Source organism: Ursus americanus, chromosome 15, assembly GCF_024610735.1.
Source record: "Ursus americanus isolate L20-20 chromosome 15, mUrsAme1.1.p, whole genome shotgun sequence".
In the NCBI taxonomy this organism is placed as follows: domain Eukaryota; kingdom Metazoa; phylum Chordata; class Mammalia; order Carnivora; family Ursidae; genus Ursus; species Ursus americanus.
The window spans coordinates 40,371,535-40,396,544 of NC_142141.1; the positions used below are offsets into that span (position 1 = coordinate 40,371,535).

General features: G+C 45.4%; 1 protein-coding gene across 4 annotated transcripts in view; it reads left to right on the forward strand.

Moving 5' to 3' along the window:
- The window catches only part of MTMR12 (myotubularin related protein 12), a 65,610-nt gene extending 46,988 nt beyond the window's left edge, over positions 1–18,622 (forward strand). Inside the window, exons 9-17 of one of the 4 annotated variants that reach the window (XM_087867949.1) lie at positions 1,304–1,410; positions 2,595–2,719; positions 4,325–4,403; positions 5,841–5,911; positions 8,144–8,316; positions 11,156–11,323; positions 12,272–12,433; positions 13,349–13,447; positions 15,690–18,622. In XM_087867949.1, coding sequence (XP_087724075.1) covers positions 1,304–1,410; positions 2,595–2,719; positions 4,325–4,403; positions 5,841–5,911; positions 8,144–8,316; positions 11,156–11,323; positions 12,272–12,433; positions 13,349–13,447; positions 15,690–16,259 — 1,554 coding nt within the window. In that variant the 3' untranslated portion in view covers positions 16,260–18,622. The remainder of the gene's footprint in view (positions 1–1,303; positions 1,411–2,594; positions 2,720–4,324; positions 4,404–5,840; positions 5,912–8,143; positions 8,317–11,155; positions 11,324–12,271; positions 12,434–13,348; positions 13,448–15,689) is intronic. The other 3 variants (XM_045787192.2, XM_045787193.2, XM_045787194.2) reach the window with 3 other exon arrangements.
- The last annotated feature ends 6,388 nt before the right edge of the window (positions 18,623–25,010 follow it).

Consider the following 25,010-nt stretch of genomic DNA (forward strand, 5'->3'; position numbering starts at 1 on the left):
CGGGTGTCCTATTGGCACTGGACACCTAATACATCCAGGACTGATTCTGTCCTCTTCCCCTGAAACCCCAAACCAGTTCCGCCTCCTGGCTTTCCAGGTGTAGTTCAGAGTGTCACCTGGACTGTGTGCTTCTCTTGAACCTTGTGGCCCCAGCGTCTGCTGCTATCATGGCTGGTGTATGGTTTATACCATTCCTTGCAGATGAGTAGTGAAAGGTACCATCTCTGTGTAGCAGAATTATAAAAGGCACCTTCTTCTCTAGGTTAACCTTTGAGCTAAGGCTGAGGACTCGCTTATTAGCAGAGCGGTGGCTGGCCTCTAGCCATTCTCACCCCTCAATTAGGCCTATATGGGGCTCAAAGTCCATAACTGTACTCACCTGCCCCAACCAGCCTTGCCCTCTACTCCGTGCTGGGCTGTACTGACAGATTACTTTGTCCCAAGATCAGTCCTCATTTCCTTTCATTCTTGCAAAACAGAGCAAACAAACAAAACCTCCCACTGTAGCCAGAAAAGTGCCTGAATGCCTGAACCTGTCACTAATGGTCATTCATATGATTTCTTCCTCTTTTGCCTTCCCTTTGTTCCTTGAAATTCTGTTCTCCTTTACCACATCCTGCCTTTTATTATGTTTGTAATTGTATTTCCCTTTTGAGAGTATAAACTCCTTGAAGATAGACACATGTCTTAGCCCTTTTCCCATTGTCTTTACGTAGCGCACTGCCTTGCATGTACAGGTCTTCTGTGTTGAATAGCCAGCTTCCCTTCTTTCTAGTGTGAACTTTCTGGTGACAGGAGCTGCCCTCTGCTTGCCATTCGGCCTCGTCGGAATGCTGCAACTCGGAGTGCAGCTTGAGGAGGTTATTTGGAGTCTCTAAGCCTCAGTTTCTTGCTGTTGATGGGGTTAAGGATCTTACCTTTCTCAGCACGTGACTGAGAATCAAATGGGTTAGTTGACATAAGAGGCCTGAGCGAGTAAGCTGCGCTCTAGTGAGATCTGCCGTGCTGATAATGGTGGTGACGCCATCGTCTAGGCTCCCAACACTGAAGCCACGTCAAAAGATGTACATTAGACCATAAGCAAGGCTGAGTGTGACTATCTAGACCTGGTTTGTTTTGTTTTAAGACTAAATCCGTGTTTTTCACTGTACATAACTACTCTTTGGCTTCACAAAATTGAATACATCCAGCCATGTCTTAACTGAAGTGAAACATTTCCCTGTATGAATTTAAATGCTAAGCTTACCTGTCTCCTGCTGGATTGTGTATGTTATAGCTGAAAAACCTTTATTCCCCTTTGCAGATATGGTGTTGGTCCTGCCACAATGGATGTGCCCTTTTGAAAATGTCAGCACTGCCCAAAGAACAGGATGATGGCCTTTTACAAATCCAAAAGAGCTTCTTGGATGGGTCAGTACTATTCTACATTTTGTTACTGGCTAGCTCAGCTCTTGTTTTCCCAGAAGCAGGGAACAGCTTTTTTTTTTTTTTTTTTTTTTTTGAAGATTTTATTTATTTGAGGTAGAGCAAGAGAGAGAGAAAGTGAGCACAAGTGGGGGGAGCGGCAGGCAGAGAGAGAAGCAGGCTCCCCATTGAGCAGGGAGCCCGATGCAGGGTTGGATCCCAGGACCCCAGGATCATGACCTGAGCCAAAGGCAGACGCTTAACCAACTGAGCCACCCAGGTGCCCCAGGAGCAGCTCTTAATAGTATGTTCACCCCTGTTTACCTGCTGACAACTTAGTGCTCAGGAATACCACATAAAATGATGGGTTTTTGTTTGTTTGTTTTTAAGATTTTATTTATTTATTTGAGAGAGAGAGAGCAAGCACAAGTGGGAGAGGAGCAGAGAGAGAGAACAGACTCCCCGCTAAGCAGGGAGCCCGATGCAGGACTTGATCCTGGAACTCTGGGATCATGACCTGCTCCGAAGGCAGACACCTAACGGGTTGAGCCACCTAGGCGCCCCTAGAGTGTTGTTTTTAATCATTTTGAAAGGAGTGTCATGTGGCTGGTTCAAATGGTAGAGGACGCCCCTCTTGTGAGTTCGAGCCCCACACTGGGAGTAGAGATTACTGGAAAAAAATAAACTTTAAAAAAAGTTAACTTTGAAAGAGTCAGTATAACGTAATCATTAAAAATGTCAAGCGCATTATATTTAGAGATGCATGCCAAAGTATTTAGGGGGAAGTGGCATGATGGCTATAGTGTTGACAGTGGTCAAATCCAGGTCATGGCCTATGTCACTGTCCTTTAATACACATTTGAAATTTTTCAAAATGCAGAAAAAAACCCCAAGTGGATGAATTAAAAACAGAAAAGAAGACGACTTTGAGGTTACATTTCCTTGGGTTCAAATCACGGCTCTGTCAGTTTATAATCTTCATAATCTTGGGCTGGGAAGTGCTCTGCACGCTTCCATTTCCACCTCTGCCTACTGGGGACAGCAGTCCTGTAGTGGCTACTTTGTCGGCAGGGATTAAATGGAAGATACCTACACACACAGATCTGGGCACATAGTAAGTGCTCAGGACAAATAAGCTATTTCTAATTCACATCTGCTCTTCTAATCTCACATTACTTTTTGATACCTAGGATTTACAAGACTGTCCACAGGCCACCCTATGAAATTGTTAAAACTGAAGACCTGTCAAGCAACTTCCTGTCGCTGCAGGACATCCAGACTGCATACTCTAAATTTAAACAGCTCTTTCTGATAGGTGAGAAGAATGCTGAGTAAAAACTTCACGTGGATCAGGTGAAAGTTGGTGCCTTTGCCCTGGGCTTTGTTGGCACCAGAGACTCGTGGCTATGAGGGTTGATGTCGTGGAGGGAAGGGGCAGGCTGGCAGCCAAGGGCCCGTGGCGTTGCCACGTCCGCCCCTCACTTTTCTCCAGGCTTTTGCCCCGCTGCCCCTTCTCGTGACCATGAACACAGGCCCACCCCTCCTCTTCTCTCTGTCCCCAGCACCCCAGTTGCCCAGATGTGAACACTGGGACTTCTTCCCTTAAAAGTTGTGGGAACGTGCAATGCCAGTGTTACCAGTGTCATTGGCTTGCTCACAGTGATTTAGAAAATGAATGGTCTGTTTGTTTTCGTTGGTGGCTTATTGAATGGACCTCCCCGCCCCCGCCCCAAGAGGAAATATCTTTTTTCTTTTCTGATTAAGAAGAAATGGACAAAGTAGGAAATGAAATATGTGCATTCCAGCCTCCCCCACTTCCCTACCCAGGCTGCCCACTATGAACAGTTTAGGACTTGAATCCAGTCTAACCAGTTCAGGTATCTATTCTCCTCATTCTTCAGAGTTTGTATTACCATTTGAAATTGGTCACCCTTACATGTAATTTTTCCTAACTTGGACTTTTTAGCCAACTAATTTAGGATTCATTCATTCAGCTGACGTTTGTGGAGTTTCCACTAAACTCACTGACTATGGAGGCATTTGAGATAAAGGTGAATATGACACCCAGGGACACAACAGTATCCACCTCTAAGGAGAATACACTCTGTTGTGTGTTATAAAATAGATTTATAAAAAGCAGGGACCTGGTGGAGAGTGATACACTGCACTAGTTTGTTGTTTTTCGTTTTTTTGGGGTTTTTTGCAGATCTTAAATTTTGGGTACTCGGCGCGTTCCGAGGAACTTCTCTAGTAACAAATGGTAGAAATGACCCCTGAAGTACAGTCTCCACTGCACTAGTTGTTGCAGGACTGTGATTCTGCACTTCCGTTCTCATCTTCCAGGACTTGCAGAGGTGTCTGCCTTATCACTGATTTGAGTTTGTGACTTTGACATGTCTTAGATATCCATGAAATGCAGGGCTCTCTGTATCAAGGTGGGTGGGGGGATGGTGTAGAAGTGAGGAAGGAGAATGTGTTCATGTATTTAGGATTCCAGCAGAAGCCAGGTCTCCCGCTTTGGGCTGCCCGGCATCAGAATGTATCCTGTTGCGTTTTCCACTACTAGGAACAGTATAGCCTGGGAGCTGACCATTTCTGAGTAAAACATGTTACTCTCCTTGTTAAGTTAAAAGGTGGTCTGTGACTTTTTATACATACTGTGGGGCACTTTTTATTTGAGCAATAAAAATCTAAAAAATCCATTTTTGACTGCCACCCCCCTTCCAGGGGCTTATAGTTCAGACACCATTTCAGCTGAAGTCTGGAAATGTCCATTGCTTGCTAGTGGAGATCTGTGCTTGGAGTCTGCTTCAGGCCCAGGACTGACTCTCTGAACGGCACACTTGAGTAGCACAGATTTTTGGTGGCAGATGTGGAAGAGAACAGTGATCTGACTTCTTACTCTTTTTTCCTTTTTCAGATAATAGTACCGAATTTTGGGACACAGATATAAAATGGTTTTCTCTGTTGGAAAGCAGCAGCTGGCTTGACATAATCAGGTATTTCAAGCCATTCTTTTGCTCATGAATTTTATAGTTCTCTAATTCAAAGTAGTAAAACAAATTGACAAATAATTTAACCATTAACTGTTCTTGGATCACATGTTCTATTCAGGACTCAGCTGGATTTTACATGTTATGTATTCTGTGCACATTTGATCTGAATTTATAGACATGCTACCTGCTCAGAAAGAGATCTCTGTCGGCTCTAGACTAGACATTGAAAGGCTGCAGAAAAGGGGGCGTGGCAACCCAAGATCCTAACTGAGGCAGCAGTGCCAGCCTCTGAGCAGGAACCCGGGTTGCGAAGGGGAGGGATACTGACTTTTTACTAAATACCTTTTTGAATTATGTGTCTCGTTTGTATATTCCCTATTTAAAAATGATTTCAGGGCACAATCCCAGGACCCTGGGATCATAAACTGAGCTAAAGGCAGATGCTTAACCGACTGAGCCACCCAGGTGCCCCCCTTTTTTTCATAACTTTATGGTTAATCTCAATTAGTAGTTTTGGGTTTTGGAATTAGGTTGAGAGCCCCAGAGACAGAATTATATTCCCTTCCCTACTTCATATTTTGAATAGCTCCTCTCAGTTGCTATTAAGTAAAGGAGAGGGCAAAGCGAGGCACAGAACAGAAATGATCAGGGGTGTGAGAATAGCTCTGACCCTAGGAGTCTTTTGAGGAAAGAGAAGAATTCTTCCCTTGACCTGGCACAGCATCTCTCTCAGTTCTGCCAGTGAGGTTTCTGGAACGGAGCCTCAGCCCTCCAAACCCTTATTAACAAATACATTTTGAAGAGCCTGCCACATGTCCCATAATTTGAATGTATAATTGCAAACAGTGATAAATGTCATACAGAAAAGAACCCTTCGTTATGTGGGGTGGGCAGAGAGCCAAATGAAGAGTCGGCCAGGAGAGGCGCCCCTGCAGGCAGGGAACAGCGTTGTGAAGCCCCTAGTTATAAGTAGAGAACAGTCAAAGCTGTGAAAGGGATAGTGTATACAGAGACAAAAGGGATTTCTGGGCATACTGAATCTTGTCAGCCACACTGGCGCGCCTGGCAAGTGACCTTGAATTAAATGATGTGGGCGTGCAGCACAGTTTCTGATGTGGGCATTGGCGGCTCTTACTAGACTCGGGCCAGACTCAGGCATGAGTTCTCAATAAGAGTTTATAGTTTAGAAGTCATCTAGGAATGTTTTAACATCAGTTTTGGGATTCCCTTCTGAAATTTTTCAGTTTCTAATTGGCAAATGAATGTCTTGCAGTACCTGAATAGTGTAAATGGTAATTTGCTTCTTTACTGGAGGATTTCAAGTGGAAAAACAAATGAGATCGTTTCCATTAGTTTTCAGTTTTCTGTCTCTAAACTTCTCCTCGTTTTGATACCAACCTCAGGAACTAACGCCCCTTTTCTTGTCTCTTTCCAATTTAGACGTTGCCTGAAAAAAGCAATAGAGATTACAGAATGTCTAGAAGCACAAAACATGAACGTTCTTCTTTTAGGTAATATATTTAAAGCGCAAAGAGTGGTTTTCATTTTCCTTCACTGGAGATTCAATTTCTGTATACGCAGCTTTATGGAATTGTCTTATAAAAGGAGTGAGCTAGTGTAGAAATCCTTCCCATTCTTTTCTACCCTGACCTTGGAATGCTTTGCGTTTGAGGTCAGTGTTATAGTTTAAAAATAAATCCTTCATTTAGAACTTGGCAGATCTATTTGCAGCCCAAGAAGGAATTGTTTGGTATCTTCACCAAAGCTCACATTTCCAGTGCTTTGGATTTTGTTTTATATTAACTCAGTTTGGTTAAAGTTAAAACCTTTTGATAATTCCTTTTATATAAAGAAACGCATAGATGGTTTAATTGTTATTTTTATACCTTTGTGTTTGACAACCTTGTGCAGTTGCCATAGAAACTTTGTGGGTCATGATTTCCTTTTCCTCAGTGGGCTTAACTTGCTACACTTGCCAATAGGACATGAACATTCAGAATGTGTAAAAACAGGTGTAAACTGCTTTTTTTTTTAAAGGTTGTTGCTGAAATTGGTTAGATCTGAGCCAAAATATTACGTTTGCTGTTTAGAATATTTTAAACTTCTTATAGACCTGCACTTCCAATTCAGTAGACCATCTCACACTTTCATACCCTGAAGCTTTTACCATTGCTCTGATGCGCTCTATGACTGCTGAAATTTAGCCTCTTTGGGCAGGCTGGAAAATGTGTCTGACTGGGGCTTCTGTACCACCTGATACTGGCTCACTGACTTCAATTTGAATACATTTATTGAGCACCTACCATGTGCAGAGCTGTATACTTCTGCCTTCTAGAAGTTTACAGCCTAATGAGAGAGTTGATGTAAGCGTGTTATTGAAAAAGACCTAAGACCAGTGGCAGAGGAGTACTGAGTAACTGGTGCAAGGGAGGAGGGGGTAGATTGGGGTCTAAGAGGCAGAAGTACCCAGGGCCAGACAGACGGCACTAGTCAGAGTTGCATAAAATGAAATCTGGATCTTTGAGGTGTGAGAAGTCACTCGCTCCCAGATGGACGACTGAGTTGTCTCATCTGAAATCTCCTTTTCTAGCCCCTCTTCCTGTTACCCACACATGTACTATTAATATCCTTCAGATGCAAGAAGGAAGATTCCCTTAAAAATGAAACTTGTTTCAAAAACTGGTAGCACGCCATAGACAAAACTGTTTCTTTGAAGTCCATGTGTTCCCGTAGTTGAGACTTGTCTCCTGGGAGAGAAACAGAAGCTCAAGCCTAAGCCTGGACCTGTAGTGCCTCATGGTTACAGGATCAGAATGAGAGTTTTCATGGTGGAAACACCCACCTACTTAGAATTCATTCTCAAGTTTCTCTCCCTGCGCCGCTCCTAGCACCGTCATCCTCACGGGCATTTTTAAATAGCAGCTTAAGTTGCACTTCTTTGTGTAAAGGGGAAACCATGAGGATGTAGGCCCTAACTTTTAGGATCTGAAAACTCTAAGGCAGATGTATGGATGGTCATGTGTGCTCTTATTTGCTGTGAGTCCTAAATGCTAAACAAGTGTATGAACGGAATTTTTGTCGTACAGGTCTTGTACGGTGTGCTCTGAGGGTGGGCATGTGGTAGTAGACTGAGGAGAGTTTCTCCTCCAGGCTAGACAGAGGGAAGCAGGCACCTCCGTGCTCTCAGATAGAAACAGAAAGAGCTGTGGAGCTGGGAATAAGGGAGTCCAGAGATACCATACTTCCTCCAGAGCAGAGGGAGTGCAGGAAAGGAGCTCCGAGGTGACTCTGAGAGGCAGCCGAGCCGGGGAACAGTGGGTCCAGTGAGGACTTTTGCTTTGACACAGCAGCCGGAAGAGGTTTGAAGTAGGTCTGTGAAGCCCAGCAGGCCGCCGTCATGGGTATGGCTCTGCCCTCGTGTGGCACGCCGGGATGCCCACGTGCTGACAGTGGACTTGGCATGCCGCGTTTCATGCATTCAGTAAGCACATCCATGCTTAGTGCCAGAGTAGGCTGGAACCTGTACGAGACTGGCCAGAAGCAGCTTGTCTCTCAGTCTGAAAACACTGCCCTGTTTCCCCCTGGCCCTCTCCTTCAGGAAAGTAGGGCTTGACTGTCAGTTAGCAGGCGGACTTTGGTTTGGGGAACCCTGCCATAAACTGTGCAAGAGCAAACGCTCTGGGCGGCTTTTAATAACTTCACACTCTTCTGCCTCTTTGTACTGGTGCTGGGGCCCCTCCCAGAGGAGAACGCTTCCGACCTCTGCTGCCTCCTTTCCTCTCTGGTGCAAGTGATGATGGACCCCCACTGCAGAACCAGGGTTGGTTTCCAGAGCCTCGTCCAAAAGGAGTGGATCATGGGCGGGCACTGTTTCCTGGATCGCTGCAACCACCTCCGTCAGAGTGACAAAGAGGAGGTGAGTGTCCTCCTCACAGATCTCTTATTTACTACCTGTCTTCAGGTGGAGGCCTACTGCTTACAAAGTAGGTGCTGAGAGCTTTACATCGGAAACCGGGGATGTACTGTATGGTGACTAACATAATATAATAAAAAATCATTATTAAAAAAAAAAAAAAAAACAAAGTAGGTGCTGATGGGCTTGTTAGGAAGGCTGTGTTCACTGCACCATTTGATGACTCTGAATGCTTTAAACAGTATTGAAACCCTTACCTGAGGAAAGGGATCTTAGTGTGTTCCGATCCTTCTCTGCTAAATTGTGTGCACCAAGGGTGGATATTTATTTCATGGTGGGAATAACATCGGTTTGTAAAACTTGAAAATTAATTCAGAGAGGCTCCTACAGTTTCCGTTAACTTAGTCTTTGCAAAAAAAAAAAAAAAATCCGCTATATAAGTTTCTTACAGAAAATACATAACACATGAATCTTTTCAGAATAAAGCATGGGGTTATGTTAATGCCATCATTACCAGGACCTTATCGGCTGTGTATGTCCGCTGTGAACACAACCTCTTCTGCTTCTGGCCATGTGAATTGCTCCACACCTCGACCCTGAGCTCAAGCGTCGGAGAGTTTGCTTTGTAGTTTAGTTAGCCCCCAAACTGTGGTGTACTTGTCTCAGCTGCAGCTGTGCAGACTCCTTTGGCTGCAGTATTAATGATTGTAGAAGGTAAAATGAAAACAGCTGAACTTTCTTTAATTAAGTCACCTGTGAAGTTCCTGTATTCTAGGAGCATGACTCATGGCTGTTCTTACTCCAGATAATAAATGTGTCTGTGGTGGGAACAGCTTGGCCAGCGTGCTGTGGGAATAGAGGGCCATGGTTTCTGCCTTCCAGGTCTTGGTGTGTTCCTGGAAGACCCCAGCTTCTCAGCTAGGCCTTGAGGTTTTTTTCAGGCCTGGTCTCTGCTCATCTGTGTCCTATCAAGCTGAATGGAAATCACCATTTTCAGTCTTAGAATGGACTTTGCCTTTCTGAGGAACTTGGCAAGCTTAATGGGACTCAAATAAGATGATGGGCAGAGAGAGCTGATACTTTGTGGGGAAGACTATATTTTGGATATCTTGAGAAAGTTAGAACTGACAGGTACTGTGTCTGTGGGGAATAAGTCCAAGAGCAGATCCAGCCTGATCTGCTTTCACCCAGCCTTTGGAGAAGTCACCCAAACTGAGTCCATCTTCCTGACTCTACAGTAAGGTTCAGATATTTTCCACTCTGTTTAAATGATACATTGAGCAGAAAATGAGGTGTGAAATAAAGTTGCCATATAGGGGGGCCTGGGTGGCTCAGTCAGTTAAGCATCTGTCTTCTGCTTGGGTTGTGATCCCAGGGGCCTGGGATCGAGCCCACATCGGGCTCCCTGCTCTGCGGGGAGCCTGCTTCTCCCTCTGTTTGCTGCTCTACCTGCTTGTGCTCTCTCTCTGTCAAATAAATAAAATCTTTAAGAAAAAAAATATAAAAATAAAGTTGCTATATAAACATTTCTTAGCATCTCAACATCAACATGTTGGAGTTGTTGGTTTTTCTTTTTCTTCTAATATGTGACGACTTTTATTTCATTTCTTAAAGTTTTTAAATTTGTTTTTATTTTTAAGTTTTTAAAATTATTTTTATTAAATATTTATTTATTTGAAGGGTGGGGGCAGAGGGAAAGGGGAGTGAGCAGCCCAAGCAGACTCCACACCAAGCAGGGAGCCCGACCTGGGGCTTGGTCCCACGACCCCGAGATCAGGACATGAGCCGAAACTAAGAGTCAGTTGCTTAACTAACTGTGCCACCCAGGTACCCCAGTTTCTTAAATTTTTAAAATTATATTTTTATACTTGAGTTTAGTTGACACCATACTGAAGTTTTGGGGTTTTTTCTTTTTTTAAAGATTTTATTTATTTGACAAAGAGAGACAGCGAGAGAGGGAACACAGGCAAGGGGAGTGGGAGAGGAAGAAGCAGGCTTCCCGCCGAGCAAGGAGCCCGATGCGGGGCTCGATCCCAGGACCCTAGGATCATGACCTGAGCCGAAGGCAGATGCTTAATGACTGAGCCACCCAGGCACCCCTCCTCTCTTCTGAGCTACATGAAGTGTGGGCAGTCTTCATAAGGTAGAGGCCGTGATATGGCTTGTCTTCCCACCAGTCAGGGTCACTGGCACTCAGAAGGATAAACATTTTGTGAATGACAAAGCTCCCTAGGAAAACTATCTCTGCCATTAAAGGGCTTGCCTCTGGGTAGCTAATAAAAGAGGCTCTCAGTTTAAAAAATCTGTACATTTGTGAAAAAAGCTTAGAAACTCACCTTTGCTGCTTCTGCCTTCTTTCCCGTCCTCTTTCTCTTCTGCACCGTCTTTGTGGGGAGTGGGAAATGGAATATTGACAATTCAAAATATTTGAGTAGTTTTTTGGTACTATAATATACAAATGAGAAGAATGGAACTCTTTTCGGGAGAGATAACAGTTTCGCTTAACTGGGGTTCAAAGTGCTCCCTATCATCAGAATCAGGTGCAAATGCTCATCTGTCCATGCTTGTTCAGTACTGAGATTTTACAGATTTCATCTTTGAGATGTCTTTTACATAGATCAGTACTGCCGAGTACTGATATTAATGGTAGATACAGGCGTGCAACTTCAGTTGAGCTTATTCATTGCTTGGAATGGGATGGCATCTGCTGTTTGTTTCCCAGAGAGCGTAGTGCCCAGAAGTGGTTATTCCACAACTGTTGAGATGGCCGCCCCTGAACTCGGGACAGCTGGCCTTGGGCTTCTAGTGCCTGCTCAGTAATACGTGTCTTGTTTTCACATAGGTTCCTGTGTTCCTGCTTTTCTTAGATTGTGTCTGGCAGCTGGCACACCAGCATCCCCCAGCATTTGATTTCACGGAGACGTACCTGACTGTGTTGTCAGATAGTCTGTACATACCTATTTTTAGCACCTTCTTCTTCAATTCGCCTCATCAAAAAGACACTAACATGGTAAGAGTCCCTCTTAGGAACTTGTGCATTAAAGAAGCCCCAACTCACAAGTAGATTGCAGTAGTTTTGATGATAAAAATATTTGTGTAATACTATATACTGGGCCCTGTTTTGAGTGCTTTCTGGGGATTGATAATTCTTACAGCACCCTGTGGGGTCTGCATTCTTACCCTGAGGTGCTGAGGCACTGAGAGGATGAGTAACTGGCCCAACGCCACACAGTAAATATTGGAGCTGGGAGAGCAAGTGCTGGAGCTGAGGAATTAAGCAAAATTAAACGTCGTTCATTGTAAAGATGGTCAGCCTTCTCTTCCATTTACCTGATGCCTGGAGTTACTCTGAAGAAAATGGAGATGAGGCAGAGCAGGGAAGCTAGGCTTTTACTTTCCATCTTAAACTCCCTTTAGTCTCCCTTGAGGCCTCGCTCCTGTGAGTTTTACTTTCTAACCAGGCTAAATGCCTCTGGCCGGCTTTCTGCTGGCCCGCAGGTTTGCCTGAACTGGCCCTTTGGGAGCGGTTTTACCAAATTCCTCGGTGAAGTGGGGCACAGAACCTGGGCTTCCGGTCACACAGCCTCAGTTCCAGATCCCAGCCCCATCACTCACCAGCTTCAAGACCTCAGGCAGTTCACCTCAGTTTTCTGAGCCTCAGTTTCCTCAAATATAAAATGTGAGCAGTAGTGACTTCACAAGGTTGTGGTGAAAGTGCCTATCAGCGGCTGGCACGTGGCCCACTGGAAAATAATGTGACCGTCTTCCCTCTCTCCCTTCCCACCCAAAGCCTTAAGTGAACAACCACGGACAGCCGCAGCCTTTAAAAAAGGAGGAACCCGTGAGTGTTTGGTCTCAGGGCAGGGCAGGAGCGCCCTTCCTGGTGCGTGTCTCTCAGCATTGTGGGCTTGCTCTCAGCCCCCCTGGAAGCCGTCGTGACCTGTGCTTGTTTTGGCAGGGTAGGGAAAGCCAGGATACACAAAGCAAGCCTTTGAATCTGCTCACCGTGTGGGATTGGTCCGTACAGTTTGAACCCAAAGCCCAGATGTTGCTCAAAAACCCTCTTTATGTGGAAAAGCCAAAACTGGACAAAGGCCAGCGGAAAGGAACGCGTTTCAAAGTAAGATGACCACATGTCTTACCCCCTTCATCTGCCCAGAGATCCCCATGTATGCAAGGAGAAAAGTTACATATAGATTCTGTAAACAGTCTGCAGAGTCAAGGTTTGTGGTGGGCAAACTGTCAGGGCCCGTGAGAATCATTTGCTTTCAGCACATCGGCCTTCGCCTTGATGAGACATGGCCATTTGCTGAATGTCCCTGGGGATGTTACTGCCAAGACAGTTGTGCTGCATGGGATCATGGGTACCCCCTGCCTGAGTGTGGTTAGCAGCGTGAAAGGAGCATTGATTGTGGGTTTTGCTCTGTCTGTACTGGTTCGGGTCTTCAATAGCAAGACCTTCTTTCATGAGCTGTATCTACAGTTTGCTCTTTTCGGGACTGCACAGTCTCCAGTGCCGCTCCCCCCCTGTACTGACGTAGCACAAAAGCAGCCGCAGACGGCACGTAAGCAGATGGGCATGGCTGTGTTCCAGTATTAACAAAAATAGGCCCTGGGCCTGATTGGGCCATGGGCTGTCCTTTGCTGACCCATGCTATAAACCAAAAATGTCACATTATTGGGATATCCCTTCAGATATTTGTTACTGATCGTAAGTTATTAAAACCCCCAAGTTCCCTAGATGAGAAATGATTTCCATGCCATCTCTTAGCTCTGTCTCCTGGCCTGGAGTTTCCCCCCACCAGACCCCACAAAAGGGAAAGCGGTGGTGGTGAATCCCAAGTCAGCATGTGTCTCTGCCTTCTCCACTGCCCTACTTCTGATCCTACCTGCTGTCCAGGGAGCCTGGCCTGTCCTGGTGTGGGAGGTGCTCCATTCTAAAGAGGCTTGGGGGCCGGCCAGGTGAGCCAAAACCCGCATTGGCAGAAGATGCCAGCTGCTGAACAACTTAGAACTGTTGCTTTACTCTTTCAAGGGTCCTCAGGGCCGGGGTGGATGTTTCCCCTCCCAGTTTAGTCTTTTTCCTGCCAGCTGGACCAGAACTGCCCTGAGCTCCAGAACAGCCTGGGCAGAGGTCAGTTTTTCCTCAGTGTGCTGTGCCCCCTGGTGGCTGCATGCACACTTCTCACCTGTTCACCATCTCAGAACCGCCCTGGGCCAGAGGGGCAAGGGACCTCAGAGACAGGTGAGGCCTAATCCCATATTTTGCATGGGAGGAAACTGAGGCTCCACCTTGCAAGACTGGATTTCATTTCTGTGCTCAGATCCAGTTTTTCTTAATGTCCCTTCTCCTTGTAATCAGGAGCAAATGGTCTAGGCTCCAGGAGCTGACTGGTGCGGGAAGTTTGAGCCAGAGGGCCAGAGAATTTAGATTGTATTAGCTAAAGCAGAGTTGGAGCTGGGGCAGTTTTGAAGGAACTTTGAAGCCTTTGTGTTAGGACATCATGTGTTGGGCTTCGGGCCCCTTGCTGAGAGGGCAGATGGCCTTGGAAAAGTTCTGTAGCAAGTAAAGAGGCTGTGGCTGACCAGCATGAAGCACTTCTTTTGAATTATCATCCGAGGTGGCGGGGCCTGCTCAGGCGTGCCATGTCAACCTCAGCCTTGACCAGGCATGCCACTCCCACCCTGCCCTTCCTGAACCTGCCGTTCACTTAGGGCTTGAGAGTAGGGGCTTCCAAGACAGTGGAGTTCTGTGAAGAGCCCAGTCTCTGGAGCCAGACTGTATGTAAAACCGCGTTTAGCACTTTATAGCTGGGGTCTTTGTGTATTATTTAATCTCTGTGCCTTGGTTTCCTCGTTTGTAAAACAGGGCAGGAACAGTGACTGGGAGAATTGGCCAGGTCGATGCATGTAAAGCACTGAGCACAGAACCCGGGAGGCAGTAAATGCTCAGTGGCTGTTTGCTTCCACCTGTGTACCGTGGTCCCCCACCCCAGACTGAGTCCCTTTGACCCCTGGGGAGGAGAGAGGCCGGGTGCTGACTCCTGGCCTTTGGTGCTCCTACCCCAGCTGGGAAGTCAGAAGTCCTGGTCGGCTCTGAGTTGTGGCATTGTGACTGGTTTGGCATATATATATATATATTTTTTTTTTTCTTCTTTTTATATATTTATATATATATTATATAAATATATTTTAAAGATTTTATTTATTTATTTAACAGAGAGCGCACGGGCACACACACAAGCAGGGGGAGTGGCAGGCAGAGGGAGAGGGAGAAGCAGGCTCCCCACAGAGCAGGGAGCCGACGTGCGACTTGATCCCAGGACCCTGGGATCATGACCTAAGCTAAAGGCAGACACTTAACTGACTGAGCCACTCAGGCACCCCTCTTCTTTATATTTTTATTGTTATTCTGTGTTCCATAATAAAGAACGCTTTTTTTCCCATAAGGAAGAACCACTGGCAGGAATATATTAGAGAGTTATAGGGCTAGCCTGCCCATAAAACTGTTGACTTCTTATTTCAATCGGACACCTCAGGAGCAAAAGAGCTGGGGAGAAACGTGTCTCCCGACATGCTGATCTCTTCGTTGGGCCTGGGGGTCCTTGTAACCTTTTACCTCTTTACCCATCTTCATAGCCCCGTCCTGGTGCTCCTCAGTTTAGAACACCTTGCTTTGGCTGCAGGTAGAATTATTGGGGAGGAAAATAATGTAAATGCTCTTACATTTTCTACTCGGCGCAGCTTGTCAGGCAAGAACATCTGGCCAATTTAGCCAGTTCCTCAAATTCCTTCTGCTCCCACTTGTCTCTTTGTCCAAAAGAATCTTTATGACATAGGCTTGAACTCCCACTGGCTGCCTGGTAACCTGCAAGTGTAGTTCATTAAGCGATAGGATCTTCAGGAAGTCAGCACTGCATCCTCACAGGTGTTCAGAACATAGAAGAAACATTTTGCTCTCATCAAAAAATGAATAGACCTCATACCCAGACGTCCCTAAATTGGCAGCCTATCTTGAGTTAAACTTGTTCTTCAAAAGTACTTACTGTGTCTGGGCCAGGAGAGGAGGGAGTAGAAAGCTTGTCTTTCTGTCATAACCCACCTTTCTGCACAGTTCCATACGTGCCTGGTTTCACCGATTTGTTTATAAAAGCGATGTGCATCTAACGTTTGTATCATGGAATAAACAAGAACCCCCCCACCATGTTACTGCTTTTTAATGAATTTTCATTCACATAGCAGTTGTTTTCTCATGACTCTTGTTAAAGCAGGATTATGGCCCCCCCACCCCTGCTTTTTTGTTTGTTTTTTTGAGAGGAGCGATTGTAACTGCTCTCAGGCTAACCAGAGATTTTTATTTGTGTTTTCTCTCAAAGCATCAACGACAACTTTCTTTACCACTCACCCAATCTAAATCGTCTCCCAAAAGAGGATTTTTCAGGGAAGAAACAGATCATTTAATTAAAAACCTTCTGGGCAAGAGAATTAGCAAATTAATTAATTCTTCTGATGAGCTGCAAGACAACTTTCGAGAGTTCTATGAAAGCTGGCACAGCAAGCCCACGGACTACCACGGTCTGTTGCTGCCTCACATCGAGGGGCCAGAAATCAAAGTCTGGGCCCAGCGCTACTTGCGCTGGATTCCAGAAGCCCAAATCCTGGGTGGTGGCAGAGTAGCCACCATGAGCAAACTCTTGGAAATGATGGAGGAAGTTGAGCACTTACAAGAGAAAATTGACGAGAGACACCACAGCCAGGGGGCCCTTCCGGCAGAGGCCCCCTCATTGCTGAGGAGCTCTGCTCGCTTGTCCTCTTTGTTTCCATTTGCTCTGCTGCAGCGACACTCCTCGAAGCCAGTCTTGCCCACCAGTGGCTGGAAAGCTTTGGGCGATGAAGAAGATCTGGCCAAACGAGAAGATGAGTTTGTGGATCTGGGGGATGTGTGAGTGTGCTCAGTGATTGTGAAGGAGGAAAGCGGAGGGCTGGGACAGGAGTCGAACACATGTGATCTCCGGCTTAGTGGAGAAGCTTACTGAAGCTTCCTGCTGCAGGGGGTGGCGAGGCATTAGTCCAGGGCTCTGTAGCAGGAATCCTGGGGCTTCAGGAAAAGAGCTGGTTCTTGTGTTTTTTTTCATGCTCCTGAAAGACTATGCAATTAAAACCATATCGCTAGTATTATTAATTGAAAGGAATTACTACTTGACCCATAATAGAACTGTGGCCATTGTCTGATGCGTAAGTATTATACAGAACCTGCAGTGGTGGGTTTACTACTAGAAAGGGCTTTGGTCAGACATTCTTGGACTTGATACTTACTTCAGATCTTTTCTGTGCCAAGATAATTTATCTGGTCGTTGGGAACAGTGTATGTCTCTCTACCCATCTTAGTTTGGAGGAAGTTCAGCTTTATTCAGTGTGTGTATGGCAAATTGAAAGACTCACATAGAGGTATTAAGATGTATGGCATTCATGTAAACCATAGCATTTTTCCTTTCTACATCCTCTTGCCTGAGAAGAGCTGGGGAAATTCCACCCTTGTCACCGATCCTGACATTTCCAGCCATCCCCCCTCCTGCATAGGCTGTGTCACTTTGTGTGAGGCTGGTGGGCTAGTCGACCAGCCACACTGCCCTTTCCGTGTGCTGACAGCTCCAGGTCTCTCTGCCCACTCTGTACCCCTCGCTGCCGTCCCCCTGCACTCCCTGCTGTGGTGCACGGAGTCCCAGGATCTTGCTGCTAAATCTGTTGGTTAAACTGGGGGAATCTCTTTGGTTTGCCCAAAGGAGCTCCCATTCTTCTGGAACCTCTTCAGTGTTAGAAAGTGCTTTGCCTTTTTCTAACAGTGTGCCGAGGCTTGGGACCATTTGTGACCACAGTCCGCCGCCGCAGCCCTCACACAGTCTCCCCGAAGTCTCTGTAACCGCGCAGACACGAGCAGGGTCACTTCTGAACGTGGCTTTCATAGGGAAGCCACGAAGCAGGAATATCAGAGGTGATGGTTCTCCTACAGTACCTCAACAATTTAAAAGCCATAGAAGAAACTTGATTATGCCTGGTCACCTTGGACCTGCTGTCTAATGGTATATATATTTTTAAATGCAGGAAAGTACACTTTTAAGGACCAGTTTTTTCTTTCTCAGTGGAACCCTGTTAAATCCCACAAAAGGAAGGGGGAAAACTAATGTTAGAATGTTTCAAACTGAATGTTTGCCTTTTATATACATTTGCTCTCCAGTATAGATCCCGATTTGAATGCTACATGTTTAGAAAAAGTTCAGTTGCTTGAGGGCAATAAGAAATTTTGAAACTATCGACAAAGAAGTTTCTCAGTTTGCACTGAATTGTCTTTTTGTATGTACGAGAAATTGCTTTGCTCTTCTCCCCGTTCCATGTTGACACATGAGCCAGGTTGGTCTGTTAAAATGACAGAGGTTGAGGAGAGGGCAGGATTCATGTATTGGGGGCCAAACGCATGTCTGGTCTTGGTTGCCTTAAGAGTCTCACTAGTGAGTTCAGTGTTAGGCTTGCAGTAGGGATTTTAAAAATACACTAGTTCATTAGCTACCTTAACATACGTTCTGTGGGCCTTCTTAAACTAGCACTAACCTCCACTTCTCTGCCCCACTGCCTCCCAAATACACTATGGAGCTATTTTTGTTACCATATTATAACGTGAATATTTATACAGTAGCCTCTTCGATCTTAGAATCTTAGTAATTTTCATTCCAAAAATGCTCGGTGTGATGCTTTACACTCCACAAAGTATGGTTTAAAGGCACAAGGTCATGGCCCTTGTCATAGCAGTTGAATGTGCATTGAAATATTTTTCTATGATTTTTTTAAAAAAAAATTACAATAGAAAAATAAGCTGTTGTAACATGTAAGGTCATGACAATTTATGTATTTATATTTGAAATCAGATTTCTATAAACTTGTATTTGTGTACAGAATTCTCAGTGGGTTTATATATTGTGACATTTTTATTCAAGATTGAGATATGGATTATGCTTAACAGTAAAAGCTGAAATGAGACCATTTACTTTGTTTAAAATGCTGCACTGTGCAAGTTTGGAAATGTACATTAATTTACTGTATATAATATCTTGAGTTTGTTTATACCTCCAAGTTTTTACACTGAAGATAAATTAGCTTTAAAAACATTCAAAACTTTTTTTTTTAAAGGGAATAAGCTGTTGGGCTATTATCTGTATAAATGTGCTTTCTATTTTCCCAATGTACATGAAAGTTTATACTTGTATCTCACTGCATCATATCTGATTGCAGAAATTAAAGCACAATTTACAAGCAATACTGTATTCAATGTGGTCGATACGTGTGGAACAATTTCATTCATTCAGTGTGTGTGTGTGTGTGTGTGTGTGTTGGGTTGAGTTCGTTGGTTAGTTGGTTGGTTGGTAGTGGTGGGGAACCAACAACCACATAAATATTTTAAATTTTAGGGGCATCTGGCTGGCTCAGTCAGTAGAGCATGCGACTCTTGATCTTGGGGTCATGAGTTTGAGCTCCACGTTGGGTGTAGAGTTTACTATAAAAAAAATAAAATTTCATGTGGGGATGAAATACTATGAAGAACAATAAAATAGGGCAAATAAAGGAAAGGGGCTTTTTAAATATGTGGAATAAAATACTGCTACCTCTTTGCTTTTGAGGGCATATATAATATGAGAAGTCTGTTTTATTGCTGAAGGAGATCTGAGTTCAGGTAAACCGTGAAAGAGAAAAGGTTTTATTTTTCCTTCCAGAGAGGAGAAATTAGCTGGCAGAATGAGAATGGTGTGTGACGGTAGGATTTTTTTCTAATTTGTTTGGTTTAACACTTAGTAGATCGAGACCTATCACTTAATGTTTGTTGGGAGAGTTCTATTTCCTTGACCTTTCCTATCTGCCATCCCTTCCCCTTTCAGGGACAGGAGAAGATGTCCCCCTCCTCTGCTTGCCTCCTATTATGTCTAGCCAGGCCTAGCTCCTGGTCACCAAGCCAGCTCTGAAACATCCTTGGAACTTAATAAGCCCCCATTGCTACCACATTCTTTTCATGGTTCTTCGATAACTATTAAATTCCTGAACAGTAATTAGGACCCTATAGATGAGCAGATTTTAGTCCTGTTTTCCACATTTCTTTAATAGCTCTTGGACTTTGGGTGGACTTGGCGGTCTCTTCTGATTTTGCTTGTTCCTTGGTCTCCAGGTGAGGGCAGTGGGGGGACTTGTGGGGGTGGGTAAAGAGTGGGACATACTTCATCTGATGTGAAACAGGATTGGGCAGGGGCTCCTGCACCTCCATGTCACCTCCTGTGCTGGAAGGGGACTCGGGGGCAGAGGAAGCCTGGACTGCAGCCTGTTTTCCAAGCCCCTCCTGTGCTGTGGCCGAAGTTGCTCAACAGAAGGAAAGTCTCTTCAGCTGTGCTTGCTGTGCTTAAGCCCCGCTGGGGCTCTAGAGCATTTCTGAAACCAGCCTCGGGGCAGGACAGAGGGGCTGACAGGACCCTCCACCCCCTACCATCGAAGGGGCGGTCTGTATGACCATGGCCTTCCACACGCCCTTCCAACAGCCTCCCCAGCAGCAAATGCTGCCCTGAAGAATATTAGGATGGACGTGGGTGAGGGGAGATCCTGTTTGTGGTGTGGATTCCAGTGTAAGGAGGGCTGTGTATGTTGATAACCAGGCTAGCCATGGGGAAATATCATTTTAAATATCATTTCTAGATTGAAGAGGAAAATCGTTGGAGTGGTGCTTTTATGTTTTTAAAAACACAGACATCTCAGGCGATTCTGTGGTTCAGGCCCAGGTTCTTTCTTTTTAATCCTTCTATTACATTGTCTGCCTCTAGCAATTAAGGGATATGAAGTGTATAATCAGATGGAAAGACACACAGTAAGATTTTCTGGCCTTCCTTTAAGAAAACTTTCCAGTTTGGCTAGCTAGTCCAGTTTTTGTAAAGCAGTTAACTTTTCTTTTTTTTAAATTTAGACTTGAGTGTTACTTTTATAAAAGGCTGTGTGGCTTACTTTTCACCTCCCCCCAACCCAAAATCCAGAATGGAGGACTTTTTTCAAATGATAATTTTGCCAAAGTTTGGGACCCGCGAATGTGGCGCTTATCCCCCGCCCTGAAAGGGTGCAGTGTGTGCCAGTCTTGGGTCGGGCAGGAATGCAGACGGAGCACATTTTCTCCCTCAGACTGCCCCCGAGGACTGGGCTTGGAACACTGCTGCAGTTTCTCTAAGGAGAGCTGAACACAGCCCATCCCAAGACTGTCCAAAGCAGCAGGAGGCATCGCCTGGCAGGGAGACGTGGGGCGGAGACAGGCTAGGAAGGGGCCTTTCGGAAATGAAGGTCGCATTCTAGATCTTTTTTTTTTCCCCTTGAAATGTAACTTATGTACAATGCTGTATCCGTTTCAGATGTACAGTGTATTGGTTGACAAATCTGTGAATTGCTGGATGTTCCCCGTGGTTGGTGTCGTCACCGTCTGTCACCATGCAACGTCATCATAATATTATTGACTATTTCCTATGCTGTACTTTTCATCTCTGTGACTTCTTTTATAACTGGAAGTTTGTACCACTTAATCCCCTTAATTTTGCCTATTCTCCACCCACCTTCCCTCTGGCAACCTCCAGTTCTGTGTATTTAATAAGAGTCTTTGTTTTCTTGTTCGTTCATTTGTTTTTTGATTCCACGTATAAGTGAAATCCCATAGTATTTGTCTTTCTCTGACTTACTTCACTTAGGATCATACCCTCTAGTTCTATCCATGTAGTTGCAGCATTCCGGATCTTGGTAAGAGTTGGGAATATGCAGATGCATGCCAAAACTCGGCAAAATATGTTGAAGATGTGTTGGATTGTGTTTGAATTTTACATTACAAGAAAAAACTAAGCAAATCTTGAATTCTAGTTAATGATACTGCCACCAAATTATTTAGAGAGAAATGTCATGTCTGCAGTTGACTTTGCATGGCAGCAACAATGAGGCGGGTTAATGGATGGGCAGAGGGAGGGATGTGGCCGGGTGTGTGATAAGGCAAGTGGAGCAAAATGTCGGTGAGATGGTCTACAGCTGGGTACATGAGACTACGGTATTCACAGAAGTCTTCAAGCTTTGCTGTACTTGAAATATAATAAACATTGGGGAAAATTTTAAATCCTTCAAGAAGTAAGAAACAGGAAAAAAAATATGGAAGTATATTGGTCCTTTATGGGAGAAGAGAAACCCTGTCCTTACCAAATTACCTAGCCACCAGGATATAATGGAACTCAGGGAAGGAATTAGAAATTTCTTGTCCCCCTGCCTTGAGTCTCCTTTTTCCATTTCCATTGTCCCTCTGGGTCATTTTCTGTTACCTGGATCATTATTATAAATTACCTCCTCTGCTTTCAGTTCCTTCTCTTGCTGCCTGCGACTCTCCCTGGGGCAGTCATGCGATGTTTTTGGCTTGGGAAGTTGTAATGGCTGCATCCGTGAGAGCTCTGGGTTGCAACAACTTAAGGCAAGAAGAGCAACTGTGTGTGTGTTTGAAGGTTTAGTCAGAGATGCTGAGGCCCCCGGAGTCTTCCCTGAGTGTTCCGGCCGCCCGTGCTCTGCACACCAGCGTTCTCGGCTTCCCCGTCCAAGTGGGATGCAACTCCCGCGGCAGATCGGCCTTCAAGAGACCAGTCACGGTGAAGCCGGACTCTTGGTCCTCATTCCAAAGCCTGGAGAAGAGAGCCTGGGCCGGCCGGCTGCGGGCAGGGCTTTGTGTCGGACCAGGGCCACCCCCTCCAGCTCCGAGGGTCGCCCGCGTGTCCTCCCAGCGCGTGCTCGGGCCGCCGCTCACTGCCCACCCACGGTGGCACGCTCCTCCTTCTGGGTCGGGTTCTCAGGTTTTTAACAGTATCAGTGCCACATTTCTCGGTTTCTCTAAATTCGCTCTGGCCCTGGCCCCCAGCAGACGCTGCGTGCTGTAGTGGTTGAGGAGCCGGGCTCTCTGCCTCTGGACCCCTGACGTGCGGCTTCGGAACGGCGGGACTTGGGCAAGCTCTCCGTTTCCTCCTCTGCAGGATGGGGCCTTCCCAGACCCCCTCCGTGAAGCGCTGGGCGGTTGGAGAGCAGTTCCTTTTAGTGTCCGTCACACCGTAAATGCACAATAAATGTTAGCTAGGAGTGTATTGTGTGTGCGGTCGTTGAGATACTTCATGTAAACGGAGAGGGGTGCGTGTGTGTGTGCATGCGTGCAGATTTAATCTCCAACCCAGGAGCAGTTAGCGTGTGAAATATCCTGAACAGGAACCCAGGTTCCAAAGGCGGCCCATGAGCACTTCAGATGTTTTCAGGATCTACCTCAGAGAATTTGTTGAGCAGCGTTAAGAATCCTCTCTGGGATGTTAAGAATCCTCCCTCTCTCAGTGGTAAAATGAGTGGATGCTTGGGCGCTCTGGTTGGCTAGGAATCTCACAGAGGCCCCATCCTCAGACATACAGGATAAAAATCCGTCAGGCCCAGCAGCGTAAACACTTTGGAGCAGAGCACGAGCTCTAAAAACGCCATTGGTCCCATGACCTCCGCATCACCCCACGGACCACAGGGTCTCATTGCATCGATCTTGGGAGTGAAACTTTCATGCCAGGTCCTGGCCTGAGGACAAAGAGAGGGACTTCTCCCACAACCTAAGGACAGGAAACATGACTGTTTTGCGCTATTACTCAATGTGCATACATCTATTAATTTGGGCCAAAGGCTGGCTTTCATTATGAAACGCCATCTGCTAAGGCGATGGTAGTCATAGTGCCAGGGAGTGATAGCCCCTTCCTACCTCTAACTTCCAGAAGCTCCTGACATTTACCGGAAGAGCATCACAATTGCTCTGTAGCCAAATTGACAGTTCAACTCATGGCACTCTACCAGATTGACTGAAAATGTAATCGTTCTATGTAGTTAGATTTACTGGATATCCAACCATAGTTAAATCGAGGGGACTTATTCCTTACAGTTGTACAGGAGTCTTAGGGTATGGGAAGCCTGCTTCTGGCCTTTGGTCCATCACGGCTGCAACCCAGGGTCTCCTAGCCTGGGTCTTAGTTTGCATTCCCTCGGTGGCCAATTCTGAGATAAAAATTAGGGTGCAAGGAGTTTATTTGTTGAGTGATCCTGGGCAGCACAGAGTGGGGAAGTAGGACAGGAAAGCGACACAACACAGAGTACCGGAATGAGCACATTGTCACTGTGGCAACCGGCACTCGACCCCGACGAGGACCCTCTGAGAGACCATATGAATGGGGGTGCGTGTTGGTTATACCATATCTCTTCTCCCTTGACATTGTCTTGTGGAAATTCCTCTAGATCCGATGGTAGAGTTCTGGTGCATTCTTATGTAATAACTGCTCAGAGAGCATCCACACCAGATAAATTCCCTGATTTCTCCCTCAAATTCCGAATGTGGGACTGCTTTTGACTCCCTTCTTTATAAAGGAGTACCATTTCTATATCCTCAAAGCCTGCGGACATTACTAAATGCCCTTCCTATTTCTACCAGGAAGTTGAGTTTCACCCTGCCTAAGAGTTTCTGGTTACAGGACCTGATTTCCCAGAATTCTTGAAGATCTAACCCGGCACTGTCTCCCTGGCCTCACAGGAAATGGCAAAATTAACTAGATGATTATATGATTCAATCCTTACTGTAAAGTTGAAATTTTTACTTAATTGAATCAAATCATATAAGAATCACACAGTGTTTCAATTCACAGAGTACCTCTATATTCATCATCCAATTCCAAGAATCCCTGCCAACCCTTCAAAGTGCAACAACATTCTCAAGTGTGCGGCACCACCCCCAAATCCTCCAAGCTACAGAGCATGGGGAAAGGACAGCAAGAATTCAAGAAATAAATGTTTTGTGATTTAAAAAAAATAAAAAGTTAAAAGCCAAGAAATTAAACAGCTTCTGTTTGCAGTAGGTGGTGAGAAAAACGTAATGTAGCACATACCATTTCCTGCCTTTGCATAACTGGTTTGAAGTATAGTTCTGAGTGAGCGTATTCAAAACTTGTTGGTTTTCCTCGCAATAACATGGCATAGGGAATAAGGGCTCAGTGTGCTGTAGACACAAGGAGAGCTTATCCTGGACTGACTCAGGCAGAGAGGAGCCAAGCTGTCAAGACAAAAGGCAACTTAGACACGTGAATTCCAGCATGACATGATGGCGGCTCAGTTCACAGATATAGTTCTGTGGCTGTACCCCAAGGACCCACATTTTGGGGTACCTCTCAACTTAGACCAGGTGGTTGAGGATATTTGTGACTTGCAGAGACGACAGGCTGTGTGGAAGGAAGCTGTCCTACAATTGCAAGTTCCTTCCTTCCTTCCTTCCTTCCTTCCTTCCTTCCTTCCTTCCTTCCTTCCTTCCTTTGGTAATAGCTTTATTGAGATATAATTCACACACTATACAATTCACCCCTTTAAGGTGTACAATTCAGTAGTTTTTAATATAGTCACAGTCACACAGCCATCACCAGAATCAATTATAGGACATTTTCGTCACTTCAAAAAGAAACCTATACCCTTTAGCTATGACTCCTCAACCCCCCTGCTCTCCAAGCCTTAGGCAACCACTAATAAATCTGTCTCTCTATATTTGCTTATTCAAGTGGTCTTCTGTGGTGGATTTCTTCCACTTAGCATGTTTTCAAGGCTTATCC